The sequence below is a fragment of the Leptopilina boulardi genome, unplaced genomic scaffold (assembly GCF_019393585.1).
Source record: "Leptopilina boulardi isolate dan_hultmark-lab unplaced genomic scaffold, ZJU_Lbou_2.1 LbouV2_13, whole genome shotgun sequence".
Taxonomy (NCBI): Eukaryota; Metazoa; Arthropoda; class Insecta; order Hymenoptera; family Figitidae; genus Leptopilina; species Leptopilina boulardi.
The window spans coordinates 867,238-891,276 of record NW_026137674.1 but is presented as its reverse complement, the minus strand read 5'-3'; the positions used below and the strand labels follow the sequence as shown (position 1 = coordinate 891,276).

At 28.9% G+C, this 24,039-nt stretch overlaps 1 protein-coding gene across 4 annotated transcripts in view; it reads right to left on the bottom strand.

Annotated features, from left to right (window-relative positions):
• Positions 1 to 24,039, bottom strand: part of LOC127291229 (uncharacterized) — a 247,834-nt gene that overhangs the window by 35,091 nt on the left and 188,704 nt on the right. For 3 of the 4 annotated variants that reach the window (XM_051320210.1, XM_051320211.1, XM_051320209.1), the window contains exon 16: positions 8,622 to 8,800. In XM_051320210.1, coding sequence (XP_051176167.1) covers positions 8,622 to 8,800 — 179 coding nt within the window. Of the gene's footprint in view, positions 1 to 955; positions 1,219 to 8,621; positions 8,801 to 24,039 lie in introns of those variants that run through there. The other variant, XM_051320212.1, reaches the window with a different exon arrangement.

Genomic DNA, 24,039 nt, shown 5'->3' with positions numbered 1-24,039 from the left:
GAATTTAAAAATTACTTAAATATAAAACAAAGGAAATATTAAATTTCTAATATAAATATAAATTACAAGAATGTACAAAATTCAAAACTTTTAAAAGTTCTCAAATTAATTTAAACCAACCAAAAATGACTAAATTTTACAATTCGACTAATTTTAAGTACTGTATAGATTTGAGCAAACTGTATATTAATTCTTTGTTGAAAATCAAATAATTTATGTTTCGGTGCAGTTTCAATATCCAATAAATATTGAAATTCTATGTTATATAATATTCAAATATTAATAAAATTGATGTTGGCATAAAAATTGACAAAATTATATTGCAAGGCATTATTAATGAAAAAAAATTCAAATAGGAATCTTACAACAAACAGAATCAAACATTTAATGACATTTGTGACTGAAGTATTACAGAACATTTGTAGATTTGACATAATGTAGTCGTATTGGATACAATTACAAATACCAAATATTATTAATTTATATAAACAAATGTAAAAACTAGAGGGGGTTAAACTATGAACTTTTTGTCTTGCATGGCATATTTGAAAAATTTATAGTTCCTATAAAACAAAACGAAAAAATGTTTGCAATATATTAATTTTGTAGCTCTTTTTACGCACTTTTTAATGGTTAAAACAATTTTAAAAAATAAAAAAAATTTGACCTAGAAAAACGAAAATAAAAAATAAAATTGCATTTTTCTATAAAATGGAAATTTTTTTCATAAAGCTCAGGCTTTTTTTTAAAAAAAGGTAGAGGTCAAAAAATGGGACAGGCAGATTTTACTTGTCAAATTGAGCATTTACTTCTGCAGTGCGCCGCATCCACGCGCGTTGTAGGGCTGTATTATGCTTACATTAAGTATTATGTATTGCATACATATTTAAAACTTTATTAATGATAATTTTTTGATGCTCTCTGCATTTTACAGGGTTGAGACTGTCATTATTTTAATGTCTACATTACGTTTGTTGCTTAAGGGGGGAACACCAGTTGTAACTCAAAAAATAATGCTTTTTTCAAGAATATTTTCCAAAAGAACAATGAATCTTTTTAAAGAATACTATTAATTAGTTAAAAGTACATGTAAAAAGCTGTAATTTAAAAGAAAAAAAAAATTTTTTAACAAAAACTTTTGGAGATATGAGCCATTGAAGTGGCGTCTTAAGAAAAAAGGCGAATTGCGGTGACCAGCATTCTGCAAGTATACTTCGTCTGAAATACAAAAATGAAATTGATTTACATTTATTATAAGATTATCTAGTTTGTGATCGAAGGATTAAAAAAAAAATTTGACAAAATGGCGACCTGTCAAAGTCAAAAGTATGATTTTCGTTAAAAAAATACGGTCGATTTTCAGCTATATAAAAAAAAGTTTTGCATAAAAAAAAAATCCTTCGATCACGAACTAGACTTATATGTGTAAATGAAGCACACTAAATTTTAAATAAATCGGTTTAATGGTATTCGAGTAATCGTGGTCACCGACTTGGAAAATGTCATTTTGAGAAAAACGCATTCAAAGTTTCAACTTACTTTTTTTTGTTCAGAAGAAATTTTGTTTCCAATTTACAAAGAGTCATCGATTCCTGGACCATATAATAACTCTTCCGCAGTGGTTGCCGTTTCTAAATCATAGGAAAAGGCCATCTGTCGTTAGGGTCAGGTATGGCTGGCCACCTTGTATGAAGCCACGGGACGCGCCGATGCAGTGTTCTGTATATCTCATTTATTTTTCACCGGATCAACTTTGAAATTTACAGACACATTTCTAAATATGTATACTTTAAGAAAATGCACAAAAAAAATTGATTTTTCGAAAGTTACAACTGGTGTTCCCCCCTTAATTTTGAAAAAGTTTTAATTTTCGAAATAAGTTAAGTTCTAAATGAATATAGAAAAAAATTAAAATTTTGTATGTTTAAACTTGTAAAGACGAAAGTTTGTAAATTTTTTATAAACAGTTAATTAATAGGTGTAATTTTTTCATTATTATTGTAATTGAAAATTTATGTTCGATTAAGTTTTCACTTTTTTAAATTTTTGTTTAGTTATGCCAAAAACTGCGTTTCTGTATTTATTACAGTCAAAAAATTTTGTTGTTACTTATGAAGTTTTTTGTCTTTTATTTTGTTTCTTTTGTTTCGTTTTGTCACATGATGCTCGTTTTTTCTTGCTTGTGAAGTAATGACATTCAATTTATTTCTTTATTCGTTTAGAACTTAATTTATTTCTAAAATAAAAATTTTTTAAAATAAAACAACGAGCGTCATGCAGGCATTGAAATAATGACATTCTCAACCCTGTAAAATGCAGAGAGCGTTAAAAAATTATCATTAATAAAGTTTTAAAGAACAATGTAATACATAATTCATATATTGCAAACATTTTTTCGTTTTGTTTTATAGGAACTATAAATTTTTTAAAAATGTCATGCGAGACAAAAAGTCCAAAATTTGACCCCCTCTAGTTTTTACACTTGTTTAAATAAATTAATAATATTTGGTATTTGTAATTGTATGTAATAGGACTACAGTTTAGGCAAACTTTTAACCTGATCCTAGACATTTTAAATTTCGACTTAGATCTCTTCACGTGGAGTGCCACATACATGAATTGCATACTTGGACGTCAGGCTAAGATCGCTGTGCATGACCGTAGTGACGTCATATCATACACACACACACAGAGGTGTATATTAGTAATGATACGAATTACTACTTTTTTGAGTAAAAAGTTTCTTCTGCAATAGTAAAAGTTGTTTCTTGAAGATGCAATTTTTATATTCCGCTGAATTACTTATTAGAATTTCTACTAGTAATATTTAAAAAATGTCGAATGGTCGTATGTAAAAAGTAATACAAAATTTAAAAATCCTAAAGCAATTTTTATTACATCTGGAGCAATTTTTAAAAGTGACTACTGTAATAATTACTATTAGTAATTTTTACTACCAGAAATATTAGGGGAGAGTAGAGAGTCGTGCTCCACCTTAATTATTTATTATGGCAATTAATATGACAAATTTCAACTATTGGTATATTCTTTTCTCCTTAAGAACTTACTTTTTAAGTGGTACCCATCATCTTTGGAAGCATTTTTCGAGTTTTTACAAATAGTGAGTTAAAATTTTTTTCTTAAAGTTTTTTTGTCTCTTTATGTTTAAGTCATCTCCACTAATTTTTTCAAAGTGATCACAATATTTAATGCACAAAAATTAGCTGTCATTAATTACTTTCGACGTACAGAAAAAAATTCTCATAAACATTTAATGTATGTATTAATTGTTCTTATGATTGTTTTGAAGATGTAAAAAATGGGGAGTTGTGCCTCACATCATATTTAACCGTTTTCAATTCTAATACTCACTCTCTATTATTAGTTTGCATTATTTATAAATTATTAGAAAGTTTTATGCAATTTAAATATTGTTCTTTAGTGAAATGAGACTTTATACATCTGTATTCACTGTAAATGCAATTAATTACCTAGTTTCATTCAATTATTTTCAAAATAATTTGATTTACTCTAAATTATCTAAAATCAATCTTTTATTATATTATCTATTACTTTATTTTATGTAAGTTAGCTTACTTTTTCACATTTCATAGTTTAAATAAAGAATATTCTAAAAGATGTGTCTTTATTTTCAATTTTCAACGGAGGAGCACAACTCCCCACTGTTTTTGTAAAGTCATAAAACCAGTATTTTCGAAAAACAAGAAAAATTTCTATTTCCGTTTTGAATTTTAATTATAATCCATTATGTCAAAAGTTGTGTTTTTACGTGTTCTAAAAGTTCTATACCTATAATAGAATAATCAAAAAAAAATTTATATAATAGTTTTGATCGAAAAACAAAACCTGGACCACAACTCCCCACTCTCCCTTATTTATTTTACAAACATTTAAATTTTTAAATTTGTTCATTATTTAATCTTTAGTATTTCAAAGTAAAAAAAATATTAATATAATCAGTTTTATTTAAATAAAATATTAATTAGTTTAAAAATATATCTGGATTAAAATGTTTTTATTAAATTTAAAAAAAAGTACCAAAGATAAAACATCTCCTTCCTTTATTAATTTCTTAAAAATAACATTTTCCAGCAGGTATAGAATCATTAAAAAATAAACCATAAGAAAAATAAGTGTATTCATTTGTTAATTATTTTCAATTAGATCATTTACTTAAAATTATTAGATGGAAGAAAACAATATACAAACACTATTTCCCGTCTATTAATGTTTTCATGTTATTTTATGTCCACTGTAATCCACATGAAAAATACTTACATTCAAGAAATTTTAATAATCATTGTTTGCTTTCTTGCTCATAACACAGTTTTCCTAACATATCAAATGAATACAAAAAACATATCAAAATTTTTGCGATGCAACGTTTTTATAAGTTTATGTCTGAATTTGATGTGCTTAGAGCAATCCCTATTGAAAAACCCTATATGAGGAGCTGGATATTAGAACTCGCTCTCCACACGGCTGAACTCCGTAGAGCCAGTCAAACGTTCGAAAAAATGAAAAAAATTGAAATTCAAAATTTTGACTTTTAAAAATACTACATTGTAGGAAATTGAAAGGCGCATCTTTTTTCTCTTTTAAATTTTTTAATAAAACGAATAGTTTAGAGACCAAAAACCGAGAAATTTAAATTGTTAAATTTAATTAAGTTTTAAAACATAAATCATCGTATCTCCGACAATTATTAATGAATTTGATTCAAATTTGATATCTACACGTATTATGGTCTACTGAAGGCGACAAAATAATAATAAATTAAAAAATTATTAATTGTGTAAATTTTTTAAAATAAAAATTGAGACCAGTTGATGATAACGTTTTCTTACTTTCATCGTCAAAATGTCTGCGGGGAACTTTGTAGTTGAGAAAACTTCCAGTGAGACATTTGTTTATCACTATATAAGGAAGTTTTCTGTAAAATATTAAATAAATTCATAGAAAACTTTTAAAGTTATTGAAGTTGTAAGAAAGCGCGGTTAGCGCGCAAGTAAGTAAGTTTTTACAGAAAACTTCCTTATATAGTGATAAACAAATGTCTAACTGGAAGTTTCCTGAACTACAAAGTTGCCCGCAAAAATTTTGTCGATGAAAGTAAGAAAACATTATTATCAACTGGTTTCGATTTTTATTAAAAAAAAATTTAAACAATTAATGATTTTTTAATTTTTTTTATTATTTTGTCGCCTTCAGTAGACTATAATACGTGTAGATATCAAATTTGAATCAAATTCATTAATAATTGTCAGAGATACGATGATTTATGTTTTAAAACTTAATTAAATTTAACAATTAAAATTTCTCGGTTTTTGGTCTCTAGAAACTAAACTATTCGTTTTAATAAAAAATTTAAAAGAGAAAAAAAATTTCACCTGAAAAGAAAAATATTTGTTATTTGCAATACACCTACTGAGTTAAAGTCTCAGCTTTTATAGTATTCCAGACTGATCTCAACTGTAAAAGACACAATATTATCACCATTTGGCGGAGTAGGTGTGGAAATATAATGATCTACATTTATATTAAAATTAACCATATAATTTCCTACATAATATCCTATATAATTTCCCATATAATTTCTCATATAATTTTCTACATATATTAGGAAATTATATAGAAAATTTTATAGATAATTTTAATAATGATGTAGATCATATTGATATATAATTTCCCTTTTAATTTCTTAGATAATTTCCTATATATTTGTAGGAAATTTGTAACGAACTTCGCGAGACTTTAGATATTTTAAATTAAATAGAAAGTGGGGGTTCGGCTCGCGATAGCCGATACAAATAAATTGAGCGAAAAACCAAGCGAAATCCAAAACTCAAAAAAGGCGATTCGACCTGCGACGCAATCAAATGAGCAGCTGCGAGCAATTGATCCGAGACGAGTCCATACAGATGAGGAATAGAGATCGATTGATCGAACTTACCAGTTCGCAGATCGTCGAATCGCTGTGGCGCACATCGGAGTTCCTGAAGGATAATCCTTGGGATGTGTGAACACAAAATAAACAAAATATTATATTGAACAAACAAAATATTTAATGAAATAAAATGCGCGTTTACAACAATTTATAAAGATGCGAATCAGCGCATCGATTACGCGCGAAAAATCATGACGGAAGGTGCTTCTACGGTAAGAAGTCTCGGTTCTCTCTGATGAGAGGATCGACCGCAATCGTCATCGTGACCCATGACATCCTTCGTATATGGCACGATGACACCCGAATATATGATTCAGTTAACGACCGATCATTGTCGTAGACAATTACGCTTACGGCTGACGCGAGAAATTAGGAAGTAGGGAAACAACCGGGAACGGCATATTTATCCGAGGAGATAGAAAACGATATGGATTGTTACAAATTATATGGGAAATTATATATAAAATTATATGGGTAATTTCAATATAAATGTAAATCATTATAGTTCCATACTTACGCCACCAGATGGTGATAATATTTTGTCTCTCTCAGTTGAGATCAGTCTTGAATACTATAAATGCTGAGACACTAACTCAGAAGGTGTATTGCAAATCACAAATATTTTTATTTTCAGATGAAATGCAGTGATATTATTTGATTTTTAATTAAATAATTTTTAATTTTTGAAAACTGACGTCTGCTTAAAGTATTCAATTGAAAATTCTCATATGAAATCCTATATTGTTTCCTTTATATAAATCTATGTGAAATCATATTTTTATACTAGTTTTCATATGAGATTCAACATGGGATTTTTCCAAGGAATTTTTTATCTATATAAACAAAATAAGTTATCACCTAGGATACAATATGGGATTTGACATAAGAATATATTAATTAAGGTTATTATTATGAATTTTTGTACGTTTTTATACAGAAAATTTCATAGGAAATTTATAAAGAATTAACATAGGGAATTGACATAAGATAATGTGACAGAAAATTTAGAGGAAATCACATAGGAATTCACATGATTTTTCAAATTGAAGTACATATGATAACTCCTATGTCATTTCCTACTTTAAATTCTGTTGCACTTTCCTACACGAATTTATATGGGATCCTATGGAAATTCAAGGATTTTATATAGTTTTTTTCTACTGGGAAATTTTATCGTATCCAATATAGGATCCTATATGGGATTTTTCAATAGGGATGTATGTTCTTTTGATACCTCAAGAACATGTCAGGGACATCCAAGTTTTTGTTTTACGTAATATCCACGTAATATAGTAGTTTCATAAATTTTCAAGTCAAAGTTAATGTCAAAGTCAATATCAAATCGAAAGTCAAAGTGAAATTACAAATCACATCACAGTATTTTCGAAAAACAAAAAAAATTTTTATTTCCGTTTTGAATTTTAATCAATTATGCCAAAAGTTGTGTTTTTATGTTTACTAAAAGTTCTATATAATAGAATTGTCAAAAAAAAATTTGTGGATAGTTGTATAGTTTAATAGAAAAGTATGATTATTACTATTCCATAGGAATTTTTACTAGAATCTCAGCACCATTTTTTCTCGTATACTGAATGATGACAGCTAGATAATGCTATTTTGTAATCTATATCGTGGATGAAGCATGTAAAGTGACCTTTCAAACTAGTCGAATATACTAACTATTTGGTAGAAGTCACATTTTTAACACATTACATACGCGCGATTTTCTCCGTAATATTTAGGTACATAAAATCAGTATGTTTAACAGGAACATTTTATGTATGCATTTCGTAGTATTTGTATAAACCGAATTCTATAATTCATTTTCCTCAGTAAAAGATTCTTCATTAATACCATTAATTAAAATAAAAATTCGGACAAGTGCGAGTTACACTCGCATTAAAACCGAGAGTTTCGTACCCTTAAGCCTAAAATTGAAGGGAGTTAAAGTGTGAAGGCAGGTGGAAAAATTCCAATTTTGCTTAATTTTTCCTGTAATGTGAGCATGAAAACACATAGATAGACACATAGTCACATATATTGAAAATTATCAGTTTTTCCTTGAAAACGCTATGATTATCAACTCCAATCATGCTTACTATATATGTTTCTTGTAATCTACACGTAGAAATACGTAAAAATGTATAAATTTGAAGCCCTTTAGATAAAATTTTCTTCTTTTTTTATTCGAAAAATCCATGATTTTTTCTAAAAATATGAGTTTTCCTTAAAAACAATATGATCATCAATTCCATTCGTTCTCGCTATTTTTATCCTGTAATCTATACGCAAAAATACGCATGTATATACCAAATATGATCTATCTTGGTCAAATAGTGTGTGCGTTAGGAGAATTAAACGCATTTTTCAAAATTTTTGATTTTTCCTTGACAATGCTATGTAAATCGATCCGAAATCATGTTCGATATATTTTTCCTGTAATTTTCACGTAAAAATACATAAGTGTACCAAATTTGAGCTCTCTATGTAAAAAAATGTGGCCACCAGAGGGGGGGGGGGGGTACATAGTCATTTTTAGGGATTTTTCGTAAAAATTCATGGTTTTTCTTTGACAACATGTGCTTACATTACACATCAAATTCTGTTAACTATTAAAAAATATTTAACCAAGTGAAATTAGTAGAGATAATACCTTTGGCGTTTTCTTTCTTGAAGCTCGATAAATTGTGCAGGTAGCTTGTAATAAACAGAGAGCTACTAATGCTGTGAGACATCCAATAATAGGATAAAACTGTGGCGATTCCCAAAAAGACTTCTTTGAAACTTCATTTCGATTTTCTTGAACATCCAGATCGTCGTCTATTAAATTGGCTGTAAATGATATTAACTCTTTAATATATATAACCATGCGATGGAATAATAATATAAAAACATTTAGAATTTGATTTCTAAATTTCAAGAAAGACTACTACATTAAAAAAATGTGAAATAAATTAACAATCAATGGGAGAAATATGATATAAGTAAGATTCCTTCAAGATGGATCTTTCATACTCATTGAAAGTAATATACAGTTTAGTTTTCGATTTCAACAATTATTCATTAATTCTTTATAGTAACTTATTGATTCAGGGTAGCGATTATGTAATTTGATTCCACTTTCATGACAAATTCTAATTCATTTCTACGTCAAATTTATTTTAATTTTGATGTCAAAGTCATTTAGTCAGTTTACGTAAAAACAACCAATTTAAAAGTCTATTTACTTTTATATAATTAATTAAAATTTAAGGGGTTACACCACTTTGACTGAATGAAAAAATAGTCACATTTTGAGTGGCAAAATATACATAGGTATCATAAATATAATTATTAAAGAATTTATTAAAATATTAATTTATTTATTTTAAAAAATGTTGACACTTGTTTCTTGATTTCCTAAAAGATATTATCTTGGTAGAAATTACCCTTATAAATCTTTTTGAATGGGGTGAGTTAACCCTGTGGTTTCGATTATAACCACTTTCACATCCGAACATTCATAATTTTGTTAAAAATTATTAAATTTTTGTTTATTAAACACCAAATTCTCACAAATTTGATGTGCTTTATGAAAAAAAAGTACACTAAGAAAAATGATATTGAAATCAATTTTTTGAAACAATAACATATTTTTTGAATCAAATTAAAATATATTAAAATAGAACAATTCATGATTTTAAACTAAAAGCCTAATGTTTTCTATAGAAACATTTTCAATAGTTGTGATAAAAATAGAATTTATTTTATCAAAGAAACATTATTTGATTTCAAATAAGTGTACTCATTATTCAAATAAAAAAGTTGTTGTATTAAAAAATAGTGTTTTTAATTTGTATAAAAGTATATTTGAAACAATACAAATTGCTTTCGATTCAATAGCACATGCTGTTGTTATAATAAACGGCATATTCACATACGTTCAAATGCAGATGCCATAAAATTGACAGTATACGTAGTTCAATTATAGAACCATTTATTCCATTATGTGGAATTAGAAATTTTTGTACTAAAATGCATTCCTTAACCAGAAATCACATTCCTACGATTTATTTTAATATAAATTAAACAATATTATTTTGATGATTTTGCACCTTCGTGGAGGAAGCTTCGTAGTCTTTTAGTTTATAAAATTTTTAAACATGGTGAAAATAAATTTTTTTTTATATAGAAACATGTTAAATGAGATCCTGATCAATAATTGTCCGGATGTATGTATGTGTGTATGTGTGTGTGGATCGTTTTTGTGAACACGATATCTTTAACAGGTTTTAGTGGATTGGATAAAATTTGGTAGGCTTATTTATCATATTAATCTCAAAAATGACGAGAGGATTTTTAAAAATACCCAAAAAAATAAATTTTATCGTCTTTTTTCAAAAATTTTTTTTTAATTGAAAAAATTTTTAAATAGAAAAATTTAAGGTAATATATAATATAATCGCTTTCCTTACATCAAGACGAATCGATTGGTATATATAAAATATAGATTTGATTGAAATTTAAAGAACTAATGAAAGTTAAAAAATTAAAAATTTACATTTTAGCTAAAAAATGTTGTGTTTATTAAAATTCAAGTTTATATATGGGCAAATCCACAGAACCGGCCGATTTTTACTTATCAAGATGAAAATTTTCCAAATAGCAAGCACACCTTTTATTTATGGTTTACTTTCTTTAAAATATATTCAAGAACAATTATCTTCTTGCGTGATTCATTTTATTTTAATGCCGTTTGAGTTAAAAGCCAAAAACGAAAATATTATTTTTCTTTTGGAAATTATAATTAAAAATGGCATTTCTTTGTTTTTTTTATATATTATTTAAAATATGTGCAAAACATTTTGAATAATAAAATATGATAAAATACAAATAATTAATTTTTTAATTATCAAAAATAAATTATTTTTATTTTATCATATTTTATGATATATTTTATTTATTAGCATTTAATTTTTTATTTCTGTAAATTAAATTTTTTACTTACTAATTTTGATATTAACTATTTTAACCAACAAACTGACCTCATTGACATCGATTTTGATATAACTTTGAAAATTTTTAATTTTTAATTTTTAGACGTTATAAATTGAAAATATAATTTGGCGTTTGCATACAAGAATTATATTAATGTCTTTATATAATCACACATGTTTTCAACTCATCATATTTTATCCTGTAGTTGTGCTACTGAAAAAAGGCTAAGTTGAAAATGGTTCACGCTTAAACATAGAGTGATAATTATTGGAATATTTTCTTTAATTCTGATTGCACTCTATTCTATGATACATACATTTGTTCGTCTGTTCACAAGCAATAAGCTCCAATTTGAAAAATTCAAATCGAATAATCGCCGCAAAAGATATTTACAAAAATGTATAGACATTTCATTATTATAAAATAATGAGTAACGGTACTTTCAACGACTATCATTTCTTTTTATTTAAGAGCACATATTTTTTATTACTTTCAAAACATTCTTCAATAAGTAAACTATAATTCACCACAGTTTGGAATTGTTCGGATCTATGCCGAACAAGTTATACCTATAAGAATTAAAATTTATACCTGGAGTAACACCGTAAATTTCATTTTTTAAGCTACTTAATTCGATTTTATTTTTTATAAAAGACTAGAAGGTTCACATTTATTCAATTTTCTTATTTCAATAGGTTCTCAGAGATATTACAAAATGGTTGAAGTATGAAAATAATTAATATAATACTTCTAAAATAGAAAAATATGTGAGTAACATGAAATCGGCTGGTTCTGTGGATTTGCCCATATAGAATAATTTTATTCCCTACATTAAAACGAATCGATTGGTATATATAAAGTATAGATTTGATTTAAATTTTAAGAATTAATCAAAATTGAAAAATCAAAAATTCATGTTTTAGCTAGAAAATTTTGTGTTTTTTTAAATTCAAGTTAATATATAAAATAATTGAATTCCTTGCATGGAAACGAATCGATTCGTATATATAAAGTACCTATATGTTACACCCAAAATGAATTAAAATTTTCTTAATTTTTCAAAAAATTTAATTAATTTAAATCAATTTTTAACTCGAAATGTTTTAAATCAATTAATTGAATTAGAGAAATTCATAGCTTTCTCCACAAGGAAGCAAATTTTTTGCTTCACACAATGAGCAAGCAAAATGTTTATGAAATAAACATAAAGGACCCCCTCCTTGTTTTTTAAGTATTATGTTCATTAGAAAACTGTAATTCAAAAATTTCAATAAAAAACTTTTTAAATTAGTCCGCCATTTGCGTCAGGCAATAAGATCGCTTGAGCACAAGAAAATTTTGTCTGTGCCGTATGAGGATGATTTTTTTTTCATTTTACAAATGGTTGTGTTTCATAGTGGTTAGGGTCTCGCGCTAGCGTCCGGCAAACCCGGGTTCGATCCCCCGTCCGTACAAATTTATTTTCAAAAATGTCCTGTGTTACACTGAGAAAAAAATGCTGTTGAATCAATGACATATGGATTTGATTCTATGAATAGTGTCATACCGGTCTGCCTAACGTGTATGTCATTGTTTTGAAAGCACCGATTTTAATGATTCGATAGTGTCACTGTCATTGAAACATAAGCATATTTCTTAAATTGACAGAAAACTATGTTAATGTAAAGGTATTTTTATTGAGTCAACAGAATATTCTTTTGAATCAAAGAAATAAATTTTTAAATTCAAAAGTATATGCTTTCGAATCTATAGAATATGCTTTTGAGTCAATGAAAAAAGTTTTTAAATTTAAAAGCATATGCTTTAAAATCCATAGTATATGCTTTTGAGTCAATGGAAAAAGTTTTTAAATTTAAAGCATATACTATAGAATCTATAGCATATACTATTGCTTTAATAGCACCATGCTATAAACTCAATCCTCTTATGAGGTTAAATGAAAACAACGATAAATTAAAAAAACTAATCTAAGCTTACAAATTTTTTATATATTATAATTATTTCTCATGTTCACACTTCTATATATTTATTTTTTTTTATTTCGCACTCTCACATACACACCACACCTATATATATATATATTTAAATCGAAAGAATTTACCCTTCCATACACACACACTCACACACATATATATTTTTTTTTGAAGCCTGAAAAACTTGGTATTCCTTAGTGGTCACCCATCAAAGTACTAACCGCGATCAACGTTGCTTAACTTTCGTGATTGACTAGAACCACCGAAGTCCAACGTAAAACAGTAGCTTCATAGCATTCAACGATTACTTTACAGTCTTTCGTCCTCAAGATTTTTTCATATTAAGTAAATAAAAGAATATTATTATTAATATTAATATAATTTAATTGATAATTAAATATTTTTAAGTTTTATGTTTCGAAGAAATACGAAAAATTATAAAATAGTAAAATAAATTTTTTTATAATTCTAAACATATCATATGGGTTTTTAAAATTTTGAACTTAATCAAAAAATAAAATTTTTATGAATTTATAAATTTTTATTTATAAGCTTTATATTATATATAAATAAAATTTTAGAAAAAGGGAAAAAAATCTTTTTATAGTTACATTTAAAAATCTATTATACAGATTGCCCGCAATGACGCCATTTATTACAATAATAATTTAATAAATTAAAAGTTTAGTTAATTGACATAATAAGTCATGTCATTATTTTGGTGACAATAGTTAAGAATGTTTTAATAAGTTGGGTATCAATGTCTCAAATGCATAGTGTCACGATTTTTATAGCATCTACTATAGGCAGCCCGCAATAACACCATTCATTAAAACGAAAGCATATGCTTTCGTTTCTAAGAGCTCGCTTCATTGATGTAAACAATTTTTCGTATGATTCAAACTTATACACATTTTCTTCAAATTTACCTTTTAGATGCTTCAAATAAAAATTGTCAAAGAATTAATAAATTATTCTGTTGATATAAATAGATTAACTATAGCATCAATTTACACAATGGCATTAATTTTACATTACCATACTTTTGATTTAAATAGTTTCGTTTTTTCATTTTATGTAATATACTTTTCAATCAATAAAATTGTTATTGAAGCAATAACGGGAAATTCAATAGCATTGAACTATTTGATTCAACAGTATTTTTTTCTCAGTGTAGGTTTTCGAAATATATGACAAGTGTTATAAAGTTCGACTCTAAGTTAAGAATTCAAAGTGTGTATGATGTGTGAAAATGTATAAAAAAGAGTAAATTTGAAGATATGTTCTTCATATGAATATCAGGAAACAAGAATTGTTTGGTAAATCATTTTTTCAAAAAGATTAATTATTATTAGCATGATACTATTGACTTAAAGTAAAATAGAAATTAATTCAATAAAATCTGTAATATCATTTATTGTGTATACTTTGAATTGAATAGCATGGTTTCTTTACTTCAAATATTCTTGAAATCAAACGCACAAAAATGTAAACAAGAGTGCATGCTATTAAATCTATGGCGTAATAATTTATAGCATATGCTTTTGAAATAGTAGAAAATGTCTTCGAACGATATTGAATATGTCGTTTGATGCGACAAACTAATATTTCATTGATTCAATAGCATTTTTTCTCAGTGTACAATTTTCAGAAAACTTTGCAATCTGGGTATTGGAAATATGATACTTACCCAATCGGTACGAAAACTTCCAGCAAACTTGCAGTGAAATTTGTCGTGCAAGATTGCAGTGCAAACATGTAGCAAGTTTTGAGCAAGCAACAAAATTTTCTTTTGTGGCAAGGTAGTTAAGCAAACTTGCAAAAAGCTGACTGCAAGCTTGTATAATATTAAAAAAAAATTTTTAGGAACAATTTGTTTCTACATAAACACAAAAGGCACCCTGCATGGGAGGTTAAAAAATTTATTGCGAGCCGTAGGAGCTTCCGTTTACAACTGCGCATCGTGTTAAGTTTTGCAAACTTGTAGCAAGCTTGTGCCAACGTTGCCCTGCAAGCTTGCCGTAAGAGAACATTTTGTTGCTACATGTTTGCACTGCAATCTTGCACATCTTGCACGGCAAGCTTCTAACAAGTTTGATGCAAGTTTTCGTGCTGATTGGGAACAGTAGAAACCCGTTTGTCCGGACTAATAGATGCAGGCAGTTGTTCAGATATGCGAATCAATCCGGATAATCGAAATTAAAAAACACGCAAATTTTCTGTATATCATTATTATGTGACGCTCCGCGACTAAGGATACCGAAGCTCTCAAAATTTTTAGGTTACATTTAGTGATAATTTTACCTCAATAAAAAGTTCTATTTTAATTCGGCAAAATCAAAAATAGATTTTATTGAATGTTTTAAATGTAATAAGACTTAAACATCAATAGTTTGTATAAAGAGTTGATCCTCTTTATGTATTTTCACTTCAACAACCAAAAACATAACCTAAAAATTCACTTTTTGTCGCGGAGCGTCACATAATATTCGCTATGTATTTATTTACAAACAGAAACAAGTTGTAAATTCTTCCTTACGATCAGCAAGAAAATTTGTTTTCTCGTGGAGAAAGCATTAACATTGAAATAAACATACATGAATAATATAATAATAATTTTTTCTCGTCTAAGAACTGAATGCAAGTCTAAGTCAAAACTTTGTTATAATGATTACATCACTTGAGTTGAAAATTCTATAATATCTATACCTAAATACTTTTGGAATTATGTAAATAATTCGCGCAAGGATTCCAGAATTCCCGGTGAAGTCTTTTGTAGATCTACTATAGCTGACAACAGTACTGATATTGCTAATTATTTTAAATCCTACTTTAATTCTGTTTATACTATCCCGCCAGTCAATAATTTCGTTGACAATTTTAATTTTAATTTTCACGACAATAATTTTATAACTTCCTCTCATGTTACTAAAGAAACAATTGCATTAAAACTTAAATCACTTGATGTTAATAAGGGTGCTGGACCTGATGATATTTCGCCCTCTCTTTTGAAGTCTTACTGTTCCTCCTTCGTCGAACCTCTTTATATTTTGTTCAATTGGTCTGTCTCGTGTGGAATTTTTCCACTTATGAGAGATTCTTTTTCAATCGCCCCAGCCCAAAAAGTCAATCTTCTGGGATTGGCTTCATACTTTGGTAAATTGTTGTCCTATATGATAGTAATAAATCCCTAAAATATAAACTCATTAAAAAAATATTTGTAGAAAGTAGAGGGGGTTGAAGTTTTGACGTTAAGGGTAACATTGTCATTTTCAAATCCGTATAACTATGACAAAAGTTAATGGATTTTAATTTATCCATAATGAATTTTAATGCATTTTTCACGTCCTTTTCAAAAATGTATACGAAATTTAAAAAAAAAATTTTTAATCCCTTTTTCTCAAAATCAACCCTTATTTTTCGATTTTCACCCCTTCGGGTATTTTTTTTTATTTTCATTGGAAAGCTGAGGTTTTTTCCCATGAGCTATGTAAATATGAAAATGGGACAACAATAATTTTGTGAGAAACAGAATATTAACCCCTTGAGTGTGAGGGTACGCCTATAGACGTACATTCTAAAGTGGCCTTCCAGTGTGAGGTACGTCTATAGACGTACATACAAAAAAATTGATAAAAGGCACAAAAAATAAGTAAATTTACATCAGACATACGTTATTTATGGTATTTTCGACGCTGAATTCGAATTTGCAGTCAAATTTTGAAAATTTAAAAACTAAAATCCAATATGGCTGCTCAAAAGTAGACTATTTTGAAGAATAATTTTATTACATTAAATCTAAGGCTACATACATTATCTTATCAAACAATTATCTCACACAATTATATCAGAATGTTTTTGAGGTCGCTGATTACGAATATGAAGTCAGATTTAAAAAATTCAAAAAAATCCAAAAATTACAAAAAAAATTTTAAAAAAAATAAGGAGTGTAAAATCCTGCCGCACACCTACACGTGGTACACTCTGGGGTTGTAGATAACTGTTAAACTACATATTTACTAGCTAATGGCAGGGGTAGAATTTTATAGTTATTTTTCTTATTTAATATTGACATTATTGATTTTCGCCATATTTCATTTAATATGAATGATTTAATTTCTAAAATCTAAATTTGCATTTAGATGACACTGAAAACCTTTGAGTGATAAGTTTTAAGTAAATTCGATTGCTTTTTAAATTCTTTGTCAGACATATGCACAGGCTGTTATGAATTTTGAAAAACTAACAACAGATTCGTAATCAGCGACCCCAAAAACCCCCGAGTATACCTGGAGATCATCTTTGAGGATTTAGGTAGGCACCGCCTAATTTAATATTATGTTTCTTACAAAATTATTGTTGTCCCACTTTCATATTTACATAGCTCATAGGAAAAAACCTCAGCTTTCTAATGAAAATAAAAAAAATAAAAAAAAAAATTCCCGAAGGGGTGAAAATCGAAAAATACGGGTTGATTTTGAAAAAAAAGGGGTGGAAAATTTTTTTTTTTAATTTTGTTAACATTTCTGAAAAGTACATGAAAAATGCATTAAAATTCATTATAGATAAATGAAACTCCATTAACTTTTGTTATAGTTATACGGATTTCAAAATGACAATGTTACTGTTACAAACCAGAAATTTATTTATTTAAATTTTATTATTTAAATCGAGCTTTTGAGATGGCCCTAAATTTTAGTTTAGGGGAGGCACCAAGCTGCCAAGGTCTGAAGGACCCTGTTTAAATTTTGCGGGATCGTTATCTTACTTTTAAAAGTTGCGCTCTGCTTCGTTGTTTTTCTTTGAATGATTGGTTGAAAATCAATTAGTTATGGTGTTAAAGCAAAAGGAGTTCAGTTGAAAGGTAAGTAAAATTTAGTAATTTTATTTATATTTGTTCTTTTATTTAGGAAAGAAAATATTGTGGTTAACAAGTGAATTTAAAAGTTTAATACAAAATAGAGTGGTTAATGTTGAACGATACAGAATTTACTTACGACTACCGACGTCAGCTAGAGATATTCTTGTTGTCGTCGGGCAAGAACGCTTTTAATTACACTTAACTTGGTTGTCTTTACAACCTATTGTTCGAATTTTTACAGGTTAAAAATTATTTGGTTTACCCGAATAAATGTTTTTAACATTGCGTTGTGGGGCCACTGTAACGAAACGGCGCAGGCGCTACACGCACGGACTGGCCGGTTATTTATTAAACAAAATTCGATTTAGTAAAATTTATTTACTAAACCGAATTTCTCCCGCTACAGCTCTCACGTGGACTTCGTCGGTTAGAAGACTTCTATTTTATTTTTCGTCCGCCTTTCGTGTTATACTTTTAATCTAAGTTCTACACGGGGGTCCGACGCGCAGACGGGCTAAGTCGCGGCGTTCTTGAGGTCTCGCAACACTTACCAGGCTAGAGCCAGGAGATGTTGCTCGGAAGAGTCAAGAAGTTGTACTGCAATTAATTAGATTTTGCGACTAGCCTCTAGTTCTTGCCTTCAGTGTCAAGGTGGGGAAAACGAAAAATTTAGATGGAAGTAGGGGAAAATTCCTGGGCCCGGTGGGAGTTGCAATTTTGCTGATCTTTTTGATTTCCATGCAGGCTCCGTGAGAACGGAAATGGTCTGTTAATATGAGACATTTCTGAAAATTATTTTAAAATAATTAAATTAAATTATAATTTACTTAACAAAATTATAATTTAATAACATAAATTACAATATTATTTAACAAAATTATAATCCAATTTCATTATAAATGGTGCAATAATTTATTGCAATTATTACAACCCATATAGAGGATAGCAAGTAGGTTGCGTATCCAATTGTGACTATATCCATATCTATGACCCATGGTTTTCCGTTAATTTGTTGGAAACAAAGTTGCAACAAATGTGTATTAAATAAAAGAGTCTTCTGCAATTGGGCATATAATGTTCCAAGGCAACATGCGTTCGCATATAATACCGGATCAGCTGTTGGAAACGCACGTGCTTTTGTTTTGGTGCTGTGTTTACAACTTGCGGGCCCGGAGGGGTGAAGGAAAGGTTTTACGCACAGATAAGGCAGCGAGTAGAGGCAAGCGTTGCGCGTGTGTGTTAGTGCCAGTAGCACGACGAGTCCCATGGTGGTGTGAGTCTTGTAACCGAGAACCCACGAGCGCACTGTAGTTTATGCACGGCTGTTTCGTGTCCGTGTGTGTTGCGCTGGTCGTCCCCCCCACATATACACCACAAGCGGTGAGTTGTATATGTTCGAATGTATATTTTCTTTTTTTTTTCTTTTGCATTTATTATTACATATATATTTTTTAATATAATTCCTTTTGTATTCTTATAAAACGTAGTCTTGTTCGCGCAATGTTGCATCTCGACATTTTCTTCGCAACATTGCTGCAGCAAATACGCGTGGTGCTTGAACGAGGTAGAAGACTAAGATTGCAACTATGTTGATTTTCGCCATGATGCTTCACAACATTGTTACAATGTTTCCAATAATAAAAGACATATGTAACGATGATAAAATAGATATGCAACCTTGCGACAGTGATATTTTTCGCTATCTGGCTTCGTAACACTGTCACAAGGTTACCCTCTAGAGATAATTTTAAGAACTTAATTTATAATATTTTATATTTGAAAGAAGGGTGTCGAGTAAAGAGTATTAGCGAGCTGCCGGCGGTTCCTTATCAGGGTGTCAGGTATCCGTAAACAAGGTCTTGCTTCTCATAGCAAGTCTTGTCGACGAAAAGAGATTAAAATATAATAGGCAGTGTTGCCGAATACTAATTGAATTTTAAATGGTTGCAGTGAAGCAACTAAATATGTAACAGTTACCCTTAACGGCAACCTTATCGGCACCGCCTACTTTAATATTCTGTTTCTCACAAAATTATTGTTGTCCCATTTTCATATTTACATAGCTCATGGGAAAAAACCTCAGCTTTCCAATAAAAATAAAAAAAATACCCGAAGGGGTGAAAATCGAAAAATAAGGGTTGATTTTGAAAAAAAGGGATTAAATTTTTTTTTTTAAATTTCGTATACATTTTTGAAAAGTACGTGAAAAATGCATTAAAATTCATTATGGATAAATTAAAATCCATTAACTTTTGTCATAGTTGTACGGATTTGAAAATGACAATGTTACCCTTAACGTCAAAACTTCAACCCCCTCTACTTTCTACAAATATTTTTTTAATGAGTTTATATTTTAGGGATTTATTACTATCATATAGGACAACAATTTACCAAAGTATGAAGCCAATCCCAGAACATTGACTTTTTGGGCTGGGGCGATTGAAAAAGAATCTCTCTTATATAGAAAAGAGGAATCGTAGTTCCGGTACACAAAGATGGAAATAAAAAGGATGTCACAAACTATCGTCCAATTGTTATTCTAAGTACTATTTCTAAAGTTTTTGAAAGTATCATGTATGAATCTCTTTATAATTAACTAAATGGTTCGATAATTGAGGAGCAGCATGGTTTTGTGAGAGGTAGATCCATTCTTACCAACTTAAGTACCTTTTCAAATTTTATTTTACATAAACTTGATTCTGGAATCCAAGTAGACGCGATTTATACTGATTTTTCTAAGGCTTTTGATAAGGTTGACCACCGCATTCTTTTAGCGAAGCTCGGAGCTCTGGGTTTCTCTGTTGATTTGATTTCGTGTATTAAAAGTTACCTAGTTGATAGAACTTTATCAGTTCGAGTTGTCCACGCTTTTTCTGATGTCTTTTTGCCTACCTTAGGTGTTCCCAGGGTTCGCATCTGGGACCTCTATTTTTTTTATTATTTATTAATAATATAAAGGATGTAATTCGTTTTTCTTCTATTATTTTATACGCTGATGACTTAAAAATATTCAAAGCCATTACCTGCGAGCAGGATTGCATTTTTGTAAATAAATTACTTTGTGCAAAAGGGCTTTATTTCGGTATTGCCCGTGTAAATAAATAAATAAATAAATATAAACATTTGAGAATACTAAATTTTTCAGCTAAAATGTGAATTTTTTATTTTTTAACTTTCATAATTTCTTTAAATTTCAATCAAATCTATACTTTATATATACCAATCAATTCGTCTTGACGTAAGGAAGATAATTATATTATATTTTACCTTAAATTTTTCCATTTAAAATTTTTTTCAATTAAAAAAAAATATTGGACAAAAGACAAAAAAAATTTTTTTCTTGGTATTTTCATAACTCCTCTCGTAATTTTTGAGAGATCAATGTGATAAATAAGCCCACAAAATTTTACCCAAATCCATTAACACATGTTAAAGATATCGTGTTCACAAAAACGATCCACACACACATACACACACTCATACATGGGCCGTTCCATGTCAACCGGATCAGTGCTCTGTACATAATTGTGTGGAATCAATTGAAACGTTTCAGGTCTTAAAATGTTCATCACGAAGTACTTTAACATTTACAATACGGCCTTTTTAAAAATCCAAAATGGCGACCGAATTATGACACATTATATGGCTGAAAAGTAGAAAATGTATAATTAAAACATTATTTAAGAAGCAAAAAAGGTTGGAATTGGCATTAAATTGATCACCAAAAGTTCTAGGGGTTTACAGAATCAAAAAATACTGACACTTTTCAAAATTTTCAAAAATACAAAATTGCAGATCCAAAATGGAAGAATAGTTTTAAAAATATGACTCAATTTACTCGAAACTTAGGACACGTGGGTTTTTGAGATCGCTGATTACAAATCTGAACTCAGTTTTCAAAAATACAAAATGGCGGTTCCAATATGGCAATCTTTTTTTTTAAATTACCCAATTCACTCAAAACTTGTGACTCGGGGGTTTTTGGGATCGCTGATTACAAATCTGAACTTAGTTCTCAAAAATACAAAATGGCGGATCCAATATGGCGGGCTGTTTTAAAAAAATTACCCAATTCACTCGAGACTTGTGTCTCGGGGGTTTTTGGGGTCGCTGATTACAAATCTGAACTCAGTTTTCAAAAATACCCGAAACTTGTTTTACACCCCCGAGTCACAAGTTTCAAGTGAATTGGGTAATTTTTTTTAAACAGTTCGCCATATTGGATCCGCCATTTTGTATTTTTGAAAAATGAGTTCAGATTTGTAATCAGCGACCCCAAAAACCCCCGATTCCTAAGTTTCGAGTAAATTGAGTCATATTTTTAAAACTATTCCTCCATTTTGGATCTGCAATTTTGTATTTTTGAAAATTTTGAAAAGTGTCAGTATTTTTTGATTCTGTAAACCCTTAGCACTGTTGGTGATCAATTTAATGCCAATTCCAACATTATTTGCTTCTTAAATAATGTTTTAATTATACATTTTCTACTTTTCAGCCATATAATGTGTCATAATTCGGCCGCCATTTTGGATTTTTAAAAAGGCCATATTGTAAATATTAAATTACTTCGAGATGAACATTTTAAGACCTTAAACGTTTGAATTGATCCCATACAATTATGTTCAGAGCACTGATCCGGTTGACATGGAACGTCCCACATACATCCTGAGAATTGATCAGGATCTCATACAACATGTTTCTATATAGAGGAAAATTTGTTTTCATCATTTTTAAAAATTTTATAAACGAAAGGACTACAAAGCTTCCTCCACGCGGAAGCAAAATTATTTTAGAAAAGTTTGCATAAATATTTTTTTAAAAATTTTAAATAAAAACGCAACGGTTTGTGTGAAAATATAAAATTCACATATTAAGACGACACTTAGTTTAATTTTGTTTAAAATAGTTCGTAATTTTCATTTGATGTAAACAATTTCTTCTCTTCATAACAGTTATACCTCTAATTTGTTCTCACCGTAGTAAACATTAAAATGCGCTTATAATCGTTTAAAAAAACAATATGAAAATTTGACCGGGTCCGGTCCGGATAAACAGGTTTCTACATTAGAATTAACCAAAATTGCAAATTTTTTAATTTAATGTACCAGATAATTATAGAATTATAATTATTCTGAAGTTAAATAAATAAATTGACAAGTTGGCAGAATTGGATATTCCAAAGTCAAACTTTGGTCCTACATAACTCCTCCTATAATTTTTTTAAAAGCTACTTTAATTCTCCTAAAGTTTACTTAAGTGTACTCTCCACACAGCACAATATCTTGCTGTAATCTTCCCTTGAGTTTAAACCTAAGATTCGTAAGCTTACAGCGTAATTTGTGGTGAGCTTAAGGTGAGTTGAAAATGTCCGCCATTTGTAAGCTTACAGTGTAAGATTATAGTCAGCTTACAGTTAACACCTTGGGTGAATAGATGGGCTCAGAGTGTCGATGACGTGTATACACGTCATCGAATAGGTGGGCTCAAAGTGTCGATGACGTGTATACACGCACATAAATTTTGAGCCCAATAATAAGACGGAATTGACATAAAATTTGTTACTCGGGGGTTTTTGGGGTCGTTGCTTCCGAATTTGATGTCAGATTTACAAAAGTCAAAATGGCGGATACAATATGGCGACCAAAAATTTGGAAAATTGACCATATTCGCTTGAAACTGGTTACTCGGGGGTTTTTAGGGTCGGTGATTCCGAATTTGATGTCAGAATTACAAAATTTCAAAATTCAAAATGGATACAATAATAATCACACCCATACTATGCTATTTTGAATTTTCAAAATCTGACTTGACTATCGTGAACAACGACGTTCAAAACCCCTGAGTACCAGATTTTAAGTAATATTAATTAATTTTTAAATTTTTAGAAAATTATCTGCCACATTGGCTCCGTCATTTTGAATTTTTGAAATCTGACTTTAGATTCGTAATCAGCGACCCCAAAAACCCCCGAGTCACAATTTTTAAGTATTTGTAAATCATTTTTGCCATTTTTTGAAAAATCGTCCGCCATATTGGCTCCGCCATTTTGAATTCACAATCCAGTTAAAATACAGTTTTCTTCTCGTTTTCGCGCCATAAATGTTCAACAAAAATTTTTTCGTTTTAAAAAACAAAACAGTATTATATTATATGTATTGCTTGAAGATTAGGAATTTTTTCAAATTTATATACATATTTTATAATTTGTAATTGCGATAAATTTATTCAAAGTATGTTGCGGATGATATTATCTTTTATTT